Source organism: Ochotona princeps, chromosome 1, assembly GCF_030435755.1.
Source record: "Ochotona princeps isolate mOchPri1 chromosome 1, mOchPri1.hap1, whole genome shotgun sequence".
NCBI classification, from domain to species: Eukaryota; Metazoa; Chordata; class Mammalia; order Lagomorpha; family Ochotonidae; genus Ochotona; species Ochotona princeps.
The window spans coordinates 89,743,772-89,763,381 of NC_080832.1; the positions used below are offsets into that span (position 1 = coordinate 89,743,772).

General features: G+C 36.8%; 1 protein-coding gene across 1 annotated transcript in view; it reads left to right on the top strand.

Annotated features, from left to right (window-relative positions):
• Positions 1-9,741: 9,741 nt before the first annotated feature.
• Positions 9,742-19,610, top strand: part of LOC131481299 (protein eyes shut homolog) — a 1,058,324-nt gene continuing 1,048,455 nt past the window's right edge. Inside the window, exons 1-2 of the mRNA XM_058669692.1 lie at positions 9,742-10,211; positions 13,857-13,978. Coding sequence (XP_058525675.1) covers positions 10,085-10,211; positions 13,857-13,978 — 249 coding nt within the window. The 5' untranslated portion in view covers positions 9,742-10,084. The remainder of the gene's footprint in view (positions 10,212-13,856; positions 13,979-19,610) is intronic.

Below are 19,610 nucleotides of genomic sequence, written 5' to 3' on the forward strand. Positions count from 1 at the left end.
GACAGAAAGAAGGGCATAGAGAATGACAATCACCATTAGGATAGGGAAAACCAATGTAATAATTGCAATGTGTGAGAAAGGAGAACATGAAAATAGCGACTGGACAATGAAAGGTGTGCCTCTGTAGGTAGCAATGTTATATACAGTGATTAACACTGAGCAATTCTTTGCAAAGTGTGCCTTGGTATACTAAAGATGTGTGCTAAATATCTATTTTCTCATTAAAACCGTTGTGAATGGATGGTCTTGATTTCAGTTGAATGAATATTTTCTCAGTAATGAAAATGAGAAAAAAATCAGCCCCTGCTTTGTGTCACCTGTGCTGGACTAAGTATAAAACATGGCCAATGGGGCCAGCGTGGTAGCCTAGCGGCTGAACTGCCTGCCTTGTATGTGCAGGCATCCCATATGCATACTGGTTCTAATCCTGGCGACCCCACTTCTGATCCAGCTCCCTGGTTTTACTGGGAAGGCAGTCAAGGATGGCCCAGAGCCTTGGGGCTCTTTACCCTTTTGAAAAACCCAGAAGAGGCTCAGGTCACCTGGCTTTGGATCATCGCAGCTCCGTTGTGGCTGCTTGGGGAATGAATCATCGGACAGAAGATCGTTCTGTCTCTCCTCCTTACTGTATATCTGACTTTTCAATTAAAAAAATAAATAAATCTTTTAAAAATGTGGACAATAAATTTTCTCCTATTATTCATAATTAATTTCAGAGAATACTAATATTGGGTTTTTTTCTTGTGTCTGCATAAGAGCAAGATAAAAGCAAGATAACCCTCACTAATTCCTGGAAAGAATAAAATATCATTAGCCGATAACATGAGATCACAAGAGAAAATAATGAGCATTGCTAAACAGGTCATATATAAATAAATGTAGAAATTATTTTCCAAATCTATACGTAGTGTTGACTTACATTAAACAGATTAAAATTAATATGTTCTCTAAGTCTGTAGCATACTCTCTTCTTTTCAATTTAAAGTGCACCTCTAAAAGACAGTATTTGTATGCTTTCATTGCTAGATATATAATGTGTAAAGATGTAATTTCTGTAATACAATACATGAGTGGAAGACAAAGAGGAGATATGTTGGAGTAAGTTTTTCCATTGCCTGAGATTCATGTAAAATTAATATCAGCAAGATTGCTTTAAAATGTTTTGTTATTCAAGAAGAATCAGTAAGAAAATGACTAAAAATCAATATTGTAAAATAATGACATCAAAATTCCACATCAAAAGCATCTATTCTTCAGAAAGAATATAATGGAAGATAATAGGACATATAACAGAGAAGGCATAACATAGAACAAAATGATAGGCATTAATCCTGCATTAGCAGTAATTATGCTATGCAAAAGCAGCTAGTCACAAAAGAACACATATAATATGGCATTAAACATCAAGACCAAGAAAGTAAAATAAAAAGGTTTAGTGCTTGCTTAGGATTAAAGAGAGGAAGGGAGATAAGGAATGACTTAAAGGCTGCAGTTTGTTTTTGTAGAGATGAAATGTCCTTATGTTTGATTTTGATAATTGTTTCATCAGACTATAAATATGCTAAAATGTGTTAAATAGTTTGCGTTAAAGAGGTAAAGTTTACGGGTATCTGATTTCTCAGTAAAGCTACTAACACATCAAGGTAATCATTAATGTTAGCTCACATTGCTGTTATATCTTGTTTGGTATCTGGGGAAATTTACATACCATATAAAATGAAGAATTAAATTTCCAAAGTTTTTTTTTTTTACCATCCAAGCAAGGATAATGGTTTGAAGAGAGGTTCTGATTTCCTAGTATAGGTTTTTGGAGGATAAGCAGGCTTTTTTTTTTTTCAGTTTTTCTCCTAATAGTAATTGTGATGGTAGTGAGTGATGTGCCACTGCAATAGAAAGGAAGCAGATGATAGAGGAGGAAAAACATTTAACTCTATTACTAGGAAACAATATAAAGAAGAAATTAAAAAAACAAACAAAAAAATCAGCAACAAAAAAATGCCTGTCCTCACAGCAGCATCTTTATCTCCTCCTTTCAAAAGCAGTTGAAACGTTGTTAAGTGGGCATAGAAACATCCCAAATAATCTTCCAAGAAGAGATGATGGATTTTGTTGTTGTGGTGGTGGTGGTTGTTTTGTTTGTGTGTTGCAAATTGTAATCGCAACCACATTCTGAGAAACAGAGCAGCCTGCTGTTCTGTGGGGTATCAGTAAGGTAGAAATTGCAGCAGGGCATTAAAAGTGTTGGCAGTTTTTGCTGTAAACTGCACCCACACCATTCCTGCCAGCACTGTAGCAGTCTGCTTAGCTGCTTCTTGTTGGGAGATACAGTGATTCCTTAGTTGCTTGAGGTGTGTGTTGATACAAGCTTTTTCAGATATGCTGTCTTTGGGGAAACATAAAACAGTTTCTCTAACAGTAATTTGAAGGATTAATGCCCATATATTAATGGAAAAGGTGAGGAACAGTGCAGGTTTAGGAGTAGTGAAAGCTAGCATGATGAACGAAAGGAGGGGGCTGGCCAGAGAATGAAACAATTATCTCACAGTGATCAATTAAATAGAACACCATTCAAATCAATCTTAATGAAGAATAGCTTATTTATATGAAAAATTCCTGAAGTTAACTAGCAAGAGTTCAAAAGAAATACATATAAGTAGGCTAATGAAAATTTATATCAGAGCAATACTCCTATAAAACCTCATGTGGAGAAAAATATTTTATGCCAAAGGGACAGGTTAACTTCAAACTTCTCTACTAAACAATATAGAGTTTTTAGGTCACAAAAAAGTTATTTGCTTATTTGCTGAAGTGTAAGGTTTTGAAATGTGGGAATGTTGTCTGACTTTAAAGCAAATGATAAACATGTCCACTGATGTACTCTAATTTACTTAAAGTCTAAAAGCAAAATGCTGACTTAACATAATGACATAAATAGAATACATCTTCATGAGGAAGGTTTTATATATAGTGTTACCTTTCTTTCTTAACTCAGAATTTCAAATGAAGAAACATAAGTAGGTTTTATTTTTCAGGCAGGCTGTCCTCTCTTGGAAGAAGAGATGTAGACAGAGGAAGAACTTGAGCCTGTGATATCTCATGCAACTCTACTTCTTCAAGGTTTTTGTTTTGTTTTGTTTGTTTCATTTTCCCCAAAGAAATGTATTTTTTTTTAGTTCCACAACTCAAGGGTATAGTAGGGTTTTCCAGAGGAATAAAATCAATAGAATGTATTTTTTTATGTATGTATTTAGTATGAGCAGTTGGCCTACACTGTTGATGGAGTTTGACAAATCCCATAATCTGCTGTACTAGATGGAAACCCAAAGAGTCCTAATGGCCTGAGAACCAGGGAGCTAATGATGTAAATTTCAATCTGAGACAGAAAATGATGTAAGATGTCTCTTCTCGTTAGTGAGACATGTAACAAAACAGAAGGAATCCACTTTCTTTGCTTTTTGTTTTGCTTAGGCCATCAACAGTTTCCCATTCAGACTGGGAAAAAAAAAAAAGCTGTCAACTTGGCAGTGACTCAAATGGGAGATGCCATCACAGACACCGGCAGTGATATTTAATCTGGGTACTACAGGTTCTAAATGAGTGTGTAAAATTAAACAGTCCAGTAGGGCTCTTTACTGTCAATTCATTACTAATTTTCTTCCTCTGGATATCATAATATCTGCAGACTCTTTCATTATCATGGCAATGAACTCTGAGATCCTCTAAAGACCTATATCTTTGAATGTAATGTGCCAATATGAAGATGACATGAATAGCCAATAGATAGACCTTCATTTGGAGCTAGGGTGATCCAGTAAGAAAAGCAGCCTGAAGGTCTGCATCTGAGGTTGACTAGTTCTTTTCGATTTAATACCGGGGAAGCACAGCATGCTGTGGGATTTCTAAGTGGTACAGTGATTTATTTGTTTTTTCCAGGTTGCTTCTAAATCTTATATCTAAAGCCATTGAATCTGCGCTTAGATGTTCATTTCCAACCCATATTCTGAAAATTGCATTCAGAATATTAGGAAGTTGCCTAAGTCAATCTGTTTTAACTCTGCTAAGCTGTTTTACACCTTCTTTAAACTTGGCATGGCATGGCAAAAGTCATTAATAATAAAATGAACACCTAAAAAGAGACTATACCTGAAGTGATTATAATGTAATTCAGTGGACCCTGAAATATTAATGTGCCTTAGAATTAGATAAGGTTTTATTTAAAATGTGAGATCTGTCTGAATTTCATTCTCTTTATCAATAAGTTTATGATTTGTGTACACCACATGTTTGTCACCCACCAACAGATTCCTAGGTTAATTAGATGTCGGGTCTTGGCTGTTGTGAATAGTACTGCAGTAAATGTGGATATGAAGTAATCTCTTTCAAGTATTTTAATTTTTTGGCTATGTGTTTGTGTGTGTATAGATATTCAGAACAGGGATCACTGAGTCATGTGCTAGACTCATTTTAGATTTTTAATACATATGCACACTGTACTCCACATGGAAAAACTAATTTGCCTTCTCACTAACAGTTTGTAAGTTTTCCCTTTTTTTCTTCATCTTCTCCAACTTTTCTGACTTGTTGTCTTTTTGATGACAGCTATGTGAACAAACAGGAATGGAAAACCATTGTGATTTTGATTTGTATTTGCCTGACAGCTACCAATACTGAACAGCCTTGCTTATACTCTTCGGCATTTTTTTAAGTTTATTTATATCATTTTCTGATTTCTTGACTTTTTTATTTCCTTGGAAGATATTGATTCACTTATCAGATAAATACTATGCAAATATTCTGTATCTTCTGTTGATCATTCCTTTGCGCTGTGCAGGAGCTTTCTGCTTGCATATAATCTCATTTGTCTATTTTTTGCTTTTGCTCCCTATGTTTGGCAATCTGCCCCTGCAAATATACCAACGTCTTGAATAATCTTTTCTGCTTTATTGTATGGATTTTATCATCTAAGCACCTGCATTTCAATCTTTGACCTATTTCGTGTTGAGTTTTGTGAGGAGTTGAGAGTTTGGTGAGAGTTTACTTCAGTCTTCTGCATTAGGATATATGCACTTCTTAGCCCTATTTGTTGAAGAAGTTAGCCTTTCTGCAGTGTGGGCTTTTGGTTACATTGTCAAAAACTTCTTGGCTGTAGATATGTGCACTGATTTCTGGAGTCTCTGTTCTCTGCTTTTGGTATAAATTGCCTGTATGTTTCCTATTGTGCTTCTTGCGCTAACCTGGAGGGTCTGTATCTTGCCAGAGGAGTTGCCCAGGCACCTCCCTCTGAGCCTCTCCCTTTGCCAAGTTATGCGCATACCAGGGGGGTTTTGAGCCAGCTTTTCTCAGTTCACCTCCTGTCCAAGCAGGAACAGTGGTTTAACCTGGCTGGCTTTCACCCCATTCAGGTTCTTGTTATAGGATGTTTCAGCCCAGCTGTGGCTTGTCTATACCCACGTACAGTTCACAAGTGGCTCAGTGGGGGGTCGAGACCTAGCCTAGCCAGTCTCATGTTTACCCTGGTTATCCAGGACACCAGACGGTGTTGGGGTCTGGCACAGTCCGGTGCATTTAATCCCAGCCCACACTAGTGCCCTGGGAGACTACAACTATTTCTAGGTTAGGACACAGCCCCCATTCCCACACACGTTTCCCTTGGAGGGAGCCTCAACCCAGTCAAGGTATCCCCTTGGCTCCCAGACTGGGCCTGTTACTAGCCGTAGATCATATGCCTGCCAGTGGTTGCTCTGACTCAGCTTGTTGCGGTCCCTCATTTGTCCTAGCCTCAGCCTTAGACATTGTGGCTTCGCATCCTTGATTCAAGCAGAGTAGCAGGTGTAATGGCCCAACTGGGCTTGACCTGTGTTCTATTCACCATCCAACGAGGGCGGTGGGTGTGTTGTCCTAGAGATTCAAGCCTCTGTTACTGGACACTGGGAGGAATCCTGTCTCCCCTATACCAAAGTTGGGCCTATTGATAGGTGTCTCCAAATAGCTTTCCATATCGTAAAAATCTCTGAGCTTGCCGCCCAGAACAGAGGACTCGCCCTCAGCCTCCCTGCTGTGGGTTTGGTGAATGGAAGTCACCCGAGTTGCCCGCTCCCAACTTACGGGAGCAGGGTGGAGCTTGGACTTTAGTCCAGCTCTGAGGTGGCCCCCATGGCTGCTAACCTGGGGGCTCCGTTGCCCCCCTGGGTCTTGGGGCCAATATATTCTTAATGGCATGGTTGCAAGTCCAGTGGTTCACAAAGCCATTTAGAGTCTTGACCCTACCCATAAGTGTAACTTTTCAAGTTATTGAATTTTATTAAAACCAACCTAATTTTTGTTACTACAAGGATATGGACCAATGTATCACATATAAATGTTAATGTCTTTGAAATTGGGATAGATTTTCACAACAGTGATATATTAATTATCAGGTTTTAAATGATAATTAATCATTAAATAATCATTTCCCATAACTTAGTAACAAATTGAGCATTTATTATGGTTTACTTTTGGCATCCGAAATCTAAACTAAGGAGCTTCAGTATTGCATTACTTCTGAAGACTTCCATTTACTTGCCTTTTGCAGTTTCTAGCATTTGCCTAAATCTCTTCACTTGTGGCTCATTCTTTGCACTGAGCTAAACTTCTACAGATATCTTAATGACTCATTTTTCTTTGGAACTTCTTGCTTCCTTTTTATAAGTATACTGGGATGATACTTAGAGTCCACATGAATAAACTAGGATAATCTCAGCACATTAAAATTCTAATTTTTTTAAACTTTGGCACAGATTTTCCTTTGGCATATGCAAGGTAAATTTTTCAGGCTCTGTAATTGTGATTTAGATAATTCTGTCAGGGCTGGGGGTGAAGGGATGGGAGAAGTGGAATGACATTATTTCCTCTCTCCTGCTGGCCTAACTGGTGGCATGTTCTATTCAATGGTATGTGATAATGTTTCTGTAGTTCTGCATTCTGTCTTCCATTGTTTTCAATTTCTTGGACTTTCCAATGCATAAGCTTACTCTCCCTAGAGATAGCTTCCTGTACCCTATTTGTCTAATTTTGTCACTTTGTAGTAATTCTTTATGACATATGTTTATTATCACTTGTTCAAGAAGATTTCCAATGCCCGTTATAGGGCCATGTTCTTTTTTATACTTGACTGTATTGGGTAAATAAGCTGCATAGCAAGTCACTATGATTAGGAACATAAAAATCTCCTATTGGTTATTTCATAATTTCTTAGAGTCTAAAGTCTGGGATAAATGTTTACCTGAAATTTTCTACTGCTTCACAATACTGAAATCAAGTAATCAGGAAGAATTAGGAGCTCAGAGCCAGATCCAAGTTCTTCTTCCCTGTTGGTGGTAAAATTAAGTTCCTGGTAGTTTATAGCTCTGGTCTCGCTTCCCGCTGGCCATCTCCCTGGAATGTTTTCAAATGGAATTTCCAGCCATGTACAATAATAGTGCAACTTTAATTTTACTTCTTCAAACAAGCAGGAGATTGCGCTCAGGTCCATTAAAGCCTCATCTATTTTTATACTATCTACACACAATAGTTTCTTTTATTAGCTTTCTCATTTTCTTAGATTTATTTGTTTATTTTTCAAAAGAGTTAGAGTCTCTCTCCCTCCCTCCCTCTCTCCCTCTTTCTCTCTCTCCCTCGCTCTGTCTCTTTCTCTCTCTCCCTCCCCCTCCACCCTTTCCCTCTCTCCCTCTCTCTTCCTTTCTCTCTCTCTCTCTCTCTCTCACACACACACACACACACACACACACACACACACACACACTTCATCCATCAACTAACTCTCTCCCCAAGTGGCCACAACAGCTGGAGTTGGGCTAGGCCAAAGCCAGGAGCCAGGGAATTCTTCCAAGTCTCCAACATGGGTGCAGAAGCCTAAAGATGTTAATCATTTACTACTTCTTTACTAGGTTAATTTGCAGGTATGATGTGAGCTAGCTTCCATATGAGATGCTAGTATTTCAGAAGATAGCTCAACATGCTAGGCCAAAACATGGGTCTATTGCCTTTTCTTTGATTTTAATTACATTACAAAGAATCTTATCTTACAATGTGACATAATAACAAGAATGATGTTCTATTGTTTCCTAAACCTTATTGACATTTGAATAAAATTACAGTATATATACACTGGAGGCAAAGACCGTAAAAGTGGAAGGAGCCTGGCTCATTTGGGACTCCTCTTCATGAGAGATTGATCTTGTTTTTGCTTATTGTACTCCATTGAATGACTTACCTGTTTGAACCTCTCATTGATTATAACACTGCCAGGTATTGCACTGTCCTCCATATAGTAGAAATTCATGACATATTTCCTTAATGAATTAATACATGAATTATAATGATGCAGAGATACAGGGGATTCATGTATATTGTACAAAAGAGAGTATCAAGAGCATTTTCTCAAATGAGTAAGAATTGTTCAACTTCACAGTAGATTGTATGCATGAAATTAATTTCAAAGCAACAGCTAAACCAACTTTCCACTAACAAAGCAAAATGCCTAGTCTCATAATTAAATATTTAGAAGATGATTAGAAGTAAAGGGTTTGCATGAGAACTTTTCCTGAAAAACAACATTGTTTTTCTCAAGCAAATATGACAGATGCTTATTCAATGTAATTTCCCTTGTTTTTAAAAAACCGGGGAAAAATTTTATGATGAAAGTATGTCCAGAAACATGTCATATGCAACACATTTCAATCTTATAATTTAAAGAAAAAGGAAAAGACCTTGTTCCTATTTGAATTCTCTTTCATTCCCACAAGGCTTTTGAAGAAAGCAGCCACCAGATTACTTTAATTAAAGAAATACTTCTCTGACCCAAAAAGTACTTTCATATTTTTTTCTTTTCTATTTTCTTTATGTATAAATTAAAATATAAAGTGTTAACTTAGTACAATTTGGCTAATATTTTATGAGCACTAGTGATATCAATTTAGTTACTTTATATACTTTGTTAATCCTTCTAGCAATATCAAGATTGCATTTTTGATATTCTTTTGATTGGAGTTGAGGGAGATATAGGAATCTTCTGATTTTTATGTTGTTTCAAATTCACTGTAGTTCTGAATTTTGTAAACTTCATCCCTTACCTATGTTCTTTGTATTATCCCCTCATTATAGTGGTAAATGAATGAGGAATCTGAGAATTCAAGAATTCAATGAATACTAGCAATTTGTGTGTATCTGTGCATTTAAGGTATTCATTCTGTCATACACAGAAGCTACGTTTATAAATATATCAATTAGATATACAATCATAAATGTATATAATATATTTTAGTTAATTACTTATATTATTTAAATACTCTCCAAATAACTAATATCAAAATATATCAACTATGTGCTTTAAAAACTGGCACCTGTGGAGTCATTTGTTTTCATCAATAGAATGTTCCTAACTTTGCTTCACTTTTTGTTGACGTGAATTCTCTTGGATCTAGCCATAGTATTTCTTACCCCCAAATATCCCTATATATTTCACACAATGACAATCATTTTATGTAGCTATATGGTCTAAATAAAACATAACAACTTCAAGACCAAGATGTTTCTATTAAGATTAAAGGCTGTAATGAAGTGATTTTTTTCAGTGCTTGCTTGTTTTTAAAATAGCAACAAATCAAGCAAAGCTTATGCTGATAGCAATCTCCAGGATGCCAGAAGAAAAACACAGGAAGCATCAAATCATTAATAATGTATATTTTTAATTGCAGTGTTTTCAGAGGATGATGCTGAACAAGAGATAAGGAATATAAAGAAACGAAATGATGTATTTTTAAAATATTATTATTTAACATTTCTGCCTGCTGGTACTATGTTAGATGAAGCATAGAAATCACAAATAACTTTTCTTTCTTAAATTGTCGGGCAGAGTCACAATGATAATGTGGGAGAAAACTATGAGTCATTGGATGGAGACTAAATCGAATGCAATAATACAAAACTACGCCAAGTAAATGACAGAACTCTCTCTTTGATTGTTTCCTTTCCAGGCTCTCACTGTGAATTTGGGCCTTGTGAGCCTGCAAACCCTTGTGAGAATGGAGCTGAATGCAGAGAAAAAATGGATCTGGAAGCATTTCCCTTTGGATTCCAGTGCCAGTGTGGGGAAGGCTTTGCAGTTGCTCGCTGTGAGATCAATGTCAATGAGTGCAGTTCTAGCCCTTGCCTGAACGGATACTGCTATGACAGTGAGTTCACTATGCCATTGCTGCAATTATTGAATGGTACTTCAGCTGAAAACCAGGCAAAGTATTGGAAGAACTCAGAATACACCAATAATTCATTAGTGAATTCAGCCTGCCTTGAGCATCAATGCCAAAGTCAATTATTTTCTCTTAGCACCACGACTTCTAAGCAATTAATTAATATTGTTTTGAGTCATAGCTGTAAGAAATAAAGATTTTAAGGATTTATTAATTAATTTGAAAGGCAGAATTATAGAAAAGAGTGAGAGAGTATGAGAGGAAAGAGATATGTTCCACCTGCTGGTTCTTTCCCTATATAGCCAGAGCATCAAGGGCTGGAACAGGTCAAAGCCACAAGTCCTGAACTTCATCTGGGTCTGCCTTGAGGATGACTAAGGCCTAAGTACTGGGGCCATTGTCCACCTCTCTCAGGTGCTTTAACAGGGAGCTGGATCAAAGGGAAAGCAGTTCAGACTCCAACCAGTGCACATATGGGAAGACAGCCTCGCAGCAATGTTTTAGCCTGCTAAGTTACAATGCTGTCCCTTCATGCTCTATAGTTAGTGCTACCATTCTTATACCTTTTCTTGAATGGTACAAGTTTTTAAATCCTCATTGTTATGCAGAGTAAAACAGAAAACATTTGAAAACTATTTTTCTGAAAAAGATTAGCATCTAGAACATATACATTTTTCTAAAAAATTGATAATATAGCAATCAATATACAATGAGATAATGAAATGAATATACATTCAATAAAAGAAGAAATTCAAATAGTACCGAGTTTAATGGGATAAAAATCTTTGCATTGCAATTTTTTTAGGGGAAATACAAATCAAAACCACATAAGAGACCTTTTCACCTCAGAATGGTTATTATCAAAAAGTCAAAAGCCCTGGCAAGAATGTGAAGAAAATAGTACATTTATAAATTGTTGGTTAGAGCCTAAATTAGTAAAGCCAATATGGATGTATCTTTAAAAAATAATAAAATAAATTCAATGCTGGTGTTATAGCACATTGTTTTAAGTCAATGCCTTTAACTCTGGTACCCCCAAACACCTGGAGTCTCCAACATGATATATTTTGTACTCAAGTGAGTTGGCCACTGCATGGCTAGCGATCCTTTTGTTCAGCATCAGGGCTGGTCAATAGAAACGCTTGGCTTGTTAGAGGTTTGTAACTTTCAATCTTATCTTCCGTTCTTCCACAATGAGAGAGTGGTCAAAGTTTGAATTGATACCAATGACTTGCCTGAGAGTGGTAGAGACACTGCTTCCTTACTTATTTCTGTGCATATCATCTTTGTCGTATGTGTTGTTATTGTTCATAATGTGCCAGTAAGCATAAAAATGCATAAAACTCACTTTTCCATGTGTATACATATGTACACACATAATATACTTATATACTCAAATATATATATTGGAAAGACCATAAATTTACAGAGGACAAGAAAAGGCAAGAAAAAAAAAAGGAAATGCAAAGGAATGAAAAGAGTTAAGAGCACACTGAGGAGTCTGGATGTTGGGACATGTATTTGCCTGCAGAGCATGTCTTTAGTGAATCACTTTGGCTCAGGTACACAGAAAACTGGGCATGATGTTTTGTTTTGCAGTCAATGTGGTGAAGAAACAAGAAGAGGAAAATAAAACCTTATAAAAGTGTTATAAATTTTCCTTATTTTTTAGTTATTCATCTTCCCTTGAGATAATTTCTACATGAACATCCAGCAAGTGAACAAGTTTTTAAAATATTATTTGTAAAAGCACATTTCCATTTAAAATAATTTGTTGTTATATCTTATCATTTTACTCAAGCTATGAATTTTTTTTTAAAGATTTATTTTTACTACAAAGTCAGATATACACAGAGGAGGAGAGACAGAGAGGAAGATCTTCCGTCCAATGTTTCACTCCTCAAGTGAGCTGCAACAGGTCGGTGCACGCCGATCCGATGCCGGGAACCAGGAGCCTCTTCCAGGTCTCCCACGCGGGTGCAGGGTCCCAAAGCTTTTGGGCTGTCCTCGACTGCTTTCCCAGGCCACAAGCAGGGAGCTGAATGGGAAGTGGAGCCTCCGGGATTAGAACCAGCGCCCAGATGGGATCCCTGGGCATTCAAGGCGAGGACTTTTAGCCGCTAGGCCATGCCGCCGGGCCCCAGCTATGAATTCTTAAATACAAGGCTCTGTACATGTCTGTTCTTTTTTTTTAATTTAACATATTTTATTATTATACCTCAAATACCAAAAATGATAGAAGCAACATACAAAGTAAAATTATAAAGCAACTTAACACATAAATAAAGATAGAAAGATTCTTGACAAAATGTTGTTAAGTCTTGCCTGGCAAAACTTAAAATGATAATACATCAAGACTATATACTTTATATCCCTTAAATGGAAGGTTAGTTCATCTTCTAATACCTATCTAATCAACAAAAATATTATAACAAATTGGCAAATAAAAACCATGACCATCATCATCAAAGAAAGGGCCTTTCATACAATTTGAACACATCATTTTTAAAAAAGAAAATACTCCTATTAAAGGGACATAATATGATTAAACCATCAAAGAAAATTACTTTTTTTTTTTTTTACTATTTTTCGGATTGACATCATTTCATACCAGCCACATCGATCACAGCAACAATAACAACAACAACAACATCAACAACACATTGTAGCACCCAGATAAAATAATGTGCCACTGAGTAAGCAACACATGCTTAACTAAAAGGAAACACAGAAGTCTCTTAGGAACTATGATGCCATCATATACTTCATGGGCACTTGATGAATTCTATTAGAGGAAAGAGATACATGTCTGTTCTTAAGGAAGAAAATTTATTTCATAGATAGGTGAAGTGGTCTTGGTATGAATCAAGGTGGTGGTGGATCCCTAAGAAACTGCAACATCAATATAGATTTTAATCCGAAACCAATTCTTCTAACACTAGAAAGCCTAACAGTACAGGTCAGTGACCCCGGGTCACCACCTGTTTACTATTCTTGATGTACACCGCCTAAGGATTTCTTCAAAATTTTCATAATTTAAGATTACCCTTTTAAATTTCTGAAATTCTGAAATTTTCTTGAAGCAAACTGGCATTATATTATCTCATTTCTCAAACCTACGAGTGTTTGGTAATGCTAGAATGATTCTCAAGTTTCTGGTCCTTATTCTAATAAAAATAGAAGAGGTAGAGCGATACGTCTTAGTAAGAGTTTTGTTTAATATTCTGGAAGCCTTAATAGAAAGGCTAAAAGTAGATAATTTTAAACTTTAATATTTTGAATAAAAACCTGGGCAAATTAATTCATATAAAAGTAACTTAGTTAGCATATGTATTATGTGCTGCCAAATGAAATATAAAAAACACACTCAAACCAAATTGGGCATTTTCATTGTTTTTTGCAAACTATTACTACAAATCCATTATAATTGTTCTTCATATAATTGAAGTCCTTAAGCTAAATAGAACTTAGTAAGATAGACAATTTGGACATATTATTAATGTGTAATAGACCATTAAATATAATAATTCAAACTTTCTTATTTAAAAGTGAGTTGCAGAGTACACATTTTTAGAATAACTAGCATTATAATATCTGAATCTTAAGAGGTATGTCTTTCCTCTGTTGCAGTGGTGGATGGTTATTCCTGCCTGTGCAGTCCAGGCTATGCTGGAGTGAGATGTGAACAGGATATTGATGATTGCATACTGAATGCCTGTGAGCACAATGCTACATGCCAAGATCTGCACCTTGTAAGTGTACCATTGTCCTTATGCCTATGTCCGGATATGGGTTAACATAGATTTTTTTGCTTTTTTATTTTGTTTTGATCTGATGCCTGAGACTCAATCTTTTGATATTAACATATGTATATATATACTTTTTATTTTTTGTTTATTTGGTGGTAACTAAAGGGTTGACCAAGGTGGGAAGAATCAAGGATTAGAGAAAAATGGGTGAAATCATTGCCTCTTAATTCTCTGTTTCTTCTTGTTTCTGAGTCAAGGGGAGATGCTAAGGGGGAAACCACACCCAGCCTCCCAAATGTCCCAGCTCCCAGGGATGGGGAACCACCACTCAGTAGCAACCCAGGATCCTGCTGTAGTGCGTGTTCCAAGGGTTCTGATTAAATGGTTTGGATAGTTCTGCAGTGCTGTCAATTTCGCCAATTCAAGGGTGGTGCAGCCCTAACAATACCTGTTGGCTGATGTAGTTGACCTCAATTCTCCATAAACCCAGACTTTTTCTGCCATTGTCTGCAGGGTTAGTTGTCCAATTTGCTCTGTTCTCCTTCCTCTGCAGTAGTACCAAAGGGCTGCCATATTCTGCATGTGCATCAGGCTCTGCATCTATAGCTATGTCTTTTTTTACTCCTGGGTAGGACTAAGGACCAGGGCCAAGTGACATGGACCTCGTCAGGTCCCCCACCCCTGGGGCTCACCAGCCCGGCATCCACCTTCAGGCAGGCCCTGGGACCTGGGCCAGACAACCCGAGCCCCACCAGATCCTCCACCCTGGGTCTCATGAACCTAGCACCCACCTCACAGGTGGGCCCCAGGCCCCGGGCCAGGCAACCCAACCCCTGCCAGATCCTTAACCTCTACTTTTGCCTCTATGATATGTTACCAAAAATATACAGTAATGCAAACTTTTCGTGCTAGCAAACTCAAGCAATATATTTTTAGATTTATTTTTATTTAAAAGAAAAAGTTACATGGAGAGATTTAAAGACAGACATCCACCAACCTCCAGTACACTCCCCAACAGCTAGAGCCAGGAGTTTATTCAGGGTCTACACATGGACTCAGGGGCCCAAGGACTTGAGCCAACCTCCACAGGTAACTGGATCAAAAGTGGAGCAGCTGAAACATGAATAGGGCCCTTATAGGATGCCAGCACCATAGGTCAATGCTTAGCCTATTATGACAAAATATATGCATGCCCCACAAAAAATATTTTTAGCAAAAAACATGTCCTTTCTACCATATAATAAGATTGGTTTAAACATTTTGTAAAGGAATTGTCATTGTAACGATTCATGCTAAGCTGTCATCTGTGATGCCTGCATTCATTATGGGGGCGTATTTGTATCCTGAACCCTCTACTTTATTTTTAAAGATGTATTTTATTATTTTTTATGAGAAAGTCAGATTTACAGCAAGGAGCAGAAACAGAGAGGAAGATCTTCTGTCTGCTGATTTACTCCCCATGTGGCCATAAAGGCTGCAGCTCAGCCAATCCAAAACCAAGAGCTAGGAAAATTCTTCTGTATTTCCCACATGGGTGCAGGGCATGAACCATCCTTGACTGCTTTCCCAGGCCACAAGCAGGGAGCTGGATGGGAAGCAGGGCTGCCGGGATATGAAGCAGCACCATATCGGATCCCGGTGTGTAGGGCTAGGACTTTAACCACTAGGTTATTGCGCTGGGCCCATGGCTGCTCTTCTTTTGATCCAGTTCACTGCTATTGGTCTAGAGAAAAACAGTAGAAGATGTTCCCAGGGATTGGACTCCTGGCCCCAGGTGCTCGGCTTCAGAGGGGCCAGCACTGGGGATTGAACCAGTGGGAAGAAGATTGTCTGCTTCTACCTCACTGTCTTACTTTTTCTTTCTGTAACTCCTTGAAAAAAGACAAGTAATTCTATAAATAATAATATTGTATAAAATTGATTCACATTTTAAAATTCATAAGTATTAGCAGTATTGAATTTATATAACATTTCAGCAATTAATCCAAAAAGTGGCATGATTCCTACCATCATCTCTTTTTATCTAAATCAATGTATTACATTCATTTGCCATTTCTCATTGTCATTTGTCAGTTTAAATTTTACTTTTATTTCCATCTGATGCTATGTATTTTCATCAGTTCCTTCATTCATCTGTATTGATGCTGTCCTGGTGGTACACATCCATTTGTCATTGCCTTTGTCACAAGCATGTGCTATTCTGCCTTAAACGAAGTGTGACACAGTTGGAAAATCACGGTAACGCCTCAGACTCCTCATTTCTCAGAAAGCCTGACATAAAAAATATCTACTCAAGGTGGAGTTACTCACTGACTGGCTTCAGAAAATAAATGACACACTACACAAGCTAATGCTGTGTTGCTAGAGAAGGCTTATAGTTATTCTTCAACAACACAGCCGACTTTTCACAAAAAAGACTCCAGTAAGTGATATTAGATAACAAGGTTTGAAAAGCAGACTTGTTTCTGTCAACATATTTTGACTACCAGTGCACTGATCTGTTTGTTTTTGTAATGAAAGCATAATTTGTGTCATACTGTTTCTCTTCCACAAGGAAGGCATGCACCTAATGGAATAATTGTAACTGACATTTGAGTATCTGTGACCACCAACCAAGATGAGCTATAGGTTGATAAACCACTGTTTACTTATGTGTTGCTTCCTGTGACTCATTGCTGCCTTTTGCTTCATCTTTGTTCTTACAAGATGCGTTAGCTAAGGCAGCCAGGCTAAACTCATCCCACTCTTGGCGCTCTGCTAGAAGTGGGTATGTGGTCATATATGGTGGTCTCAGAGAGGAAGGACATTCTGCTGAAGAAATGCTTTTCCACTTGCCTTACAAGATGTTAAGTGTGCCATCTTCTTGACCTTCTAACATACGATTTTTACATAGTGATTCCTGTCGCTGTTTTCAACCCAAAAGTAAAGGAAGGCAATGCAACCTGATAATAATATTTCTTAGCAGTAGAGCCTAGAAGTAGGAGTTTCAGCGGGCAGGGGCATCTGGCTTTTGGATAATTGTTGATGTGAATGAACCTCCCAGGTGCTTGCCCCATCTTTGATCCCAATTAAATGAGAGCACTTATATTCCCTTATTTAATATAATTTGAATACAGAGTTACCCTTACATTTAGCTAAAAGTATATAATGTGACACATCCATAATCTAAATGAACTTCATTGTAGCCTATAATTTCAGCTATAATTTCAGCAGTAGTCAGAGTTTATTTTAGCTGAAAAAATTCCAACCCATTATTTTAAGATTCTAGTTCTAGGGTTAACATTATCAAAACTTCTCTGTGTGACACCAAGTTAAGTCAGGTAACTGGTCAGGAACTTCAGATTTGGCAGCTGAATCCTACCAAATAACAATTTCTGCATATACTGTTTTCTTACCTGCTATAAATATCCAGTAAGAAAAGTTTCAGACTGACTTTAATATTATTTTACAATTCTGACTCCTGCTTCTGAATATTATTTCACTTAGAATAAAGGGGGACAGCATTAGAAAGCAAAGTTGAAACACAAATGCAGTATTCAAACTAAATAAATTTCACTAAGATACTACAATTTTATTAGCAGGCTTAAAATTGTTTTTGGGTTTGATCAATACATACTTTTATTAGGTTCAGTGCAGTATTTCTGCACTTGTAAACAGCACTTAGTGCTTGGATCAGTTAATTAGCATAGCCAGTAGTTCCATTTCTCTATACTTGGAACTTTTGAATTCTTTTCTTTCAGACAGAGCACAAAACTGTGAGCTGTAGTCACCACACTCTGCTGTAAAACTCTATCATTCACTGCTTCTGCTGAATTGTGGTACCTGATCGTCTCTTCCATTCACCCAGCCTCCTTCCCTCTTGAATATTTATCACATAATAAAATGTTAGGAATTAATGTAATAAGACTTGCTCATTTGTTTAAGTTGCTTATGTATATTTGAGAATATTCTTGATGGCTATTAAAGTAGGTGATTGTAAGTGTCTTATTTTCTTTCTTGTTCTACTTTCACTCTCTTGTACCTTACATGAATAATGGATGCTTAATTTTGATAACAGTATGAAAAACAAAAATAGTGAAATGGAATTTATATATGGAAATAAAATTGTATTAAAAACAGCTATATAATATATGCGTATATAACAATATACTACAAATGTAAATATTCTTCCAAATATTCAGGTACAAAAACAAACCAAATTTATGAGGTCTAATAAAAAATAATACTGGTCATACTGTCACCTACCATCTGGTTGATAAAAACCATGCCAGTAATCAGGGAGTTGCTCATTCCCTTCCCATGAGGTCGTAAACACCATGGCTGCATCAATCAAGGATTAATATGAAGTTACTGCTGCTTTGGCTACTGCTGTTACTCTTGTTGTGACATCCCCACACTTGTTTCAAAGATGAGTTCATTTGCCAAGTGATTCCTATCTTTGCATATCAGATTTGACTTCCAAGATCTTCTCTGCTGTCTTCTCTGTAAGTGTGTCATGCTTCACTAATATTGGTGGTCATGTCACAGTTGTTCTTTTAGCATGCAGAATCAGAACCACTAAAACATCTAGGTCCTGTCCTGTCGACTGAATTATAATCCCCACCCAAATGTGGAATCAGTTTATCTGCTCTTTGTCCAACTACTAGCACTTCTGTTTCTTTCATGTTTTCCCTCTCTGTAAAATAGTTAAGCTCATTGGGTGAACATTAACAGAAACACTAATCAGAATCAGAACTGGGAAGCTACAGAATTCTTGCAATTCAGCTACCTATATGTACTTTGATGGAGAAAGAATATATATATGTATATATATATTTGTTGAAAATGATATAATAGTTATGTTCTCAATAATTTCCCTGTTACTCAGGCACATGAAAAATTTACCCAACCTCAGATGTCTTAGCTCTTATGTAAAATCTTTATTATGGCTGCTTTGTATATTAATATTGAATTCAAATTTGGATGCTATGGCATTTACGATGAAATGTTAACTCTGAAGACTAGATTTGTTTCTGGTTGATTTTGCAAAGAAAAAATGAGAAGTAAGAAGGAAGAGAGAGAGAGAGAGTGACAGAGAGACAGACTAATTCTACTTGTGATTCACTCCTCATAAGTTAACAACAGCCAGTACTGAGCCAGGCTGAAGCCAGAAATTAGGAATTTAATGGAGATCTTCCTATGTATGGGAAAGATCCATGTACTTGAGCAATCAGTTGCTGACCCTGGGGTATGCATTACCAGGAAAATAGAATTGGGAGGACTGGATGCTGCTGTCCAAAGTGGGACCCTCAGTGCTATGCCAAATACTGAATCCTTATTTATTTTTATCATGATTAATTAGACATATTTATAATTGTGAGAACTTAAAGAAATAGAGCAGTTGGAGATCATCTGGTTTTGATAGGGATTTGTTCTATGATTTATTAGTATTTCCTTAACTTATTGGAAATGGAAAATTATAATATTCAATCTAATTCAACTTTAAAGGTTGAGTAGCTTTTCATTTTAGTTTATTGACAGAATGCAATAAATAACCACCTATTGTAGCATATTATAGTAGGCTTACATTTTTTAATGAAGTACAATTTGGAATTTGGAATTTTGGAAAACTTAGAATCGAAAATCCAGTCTGAAT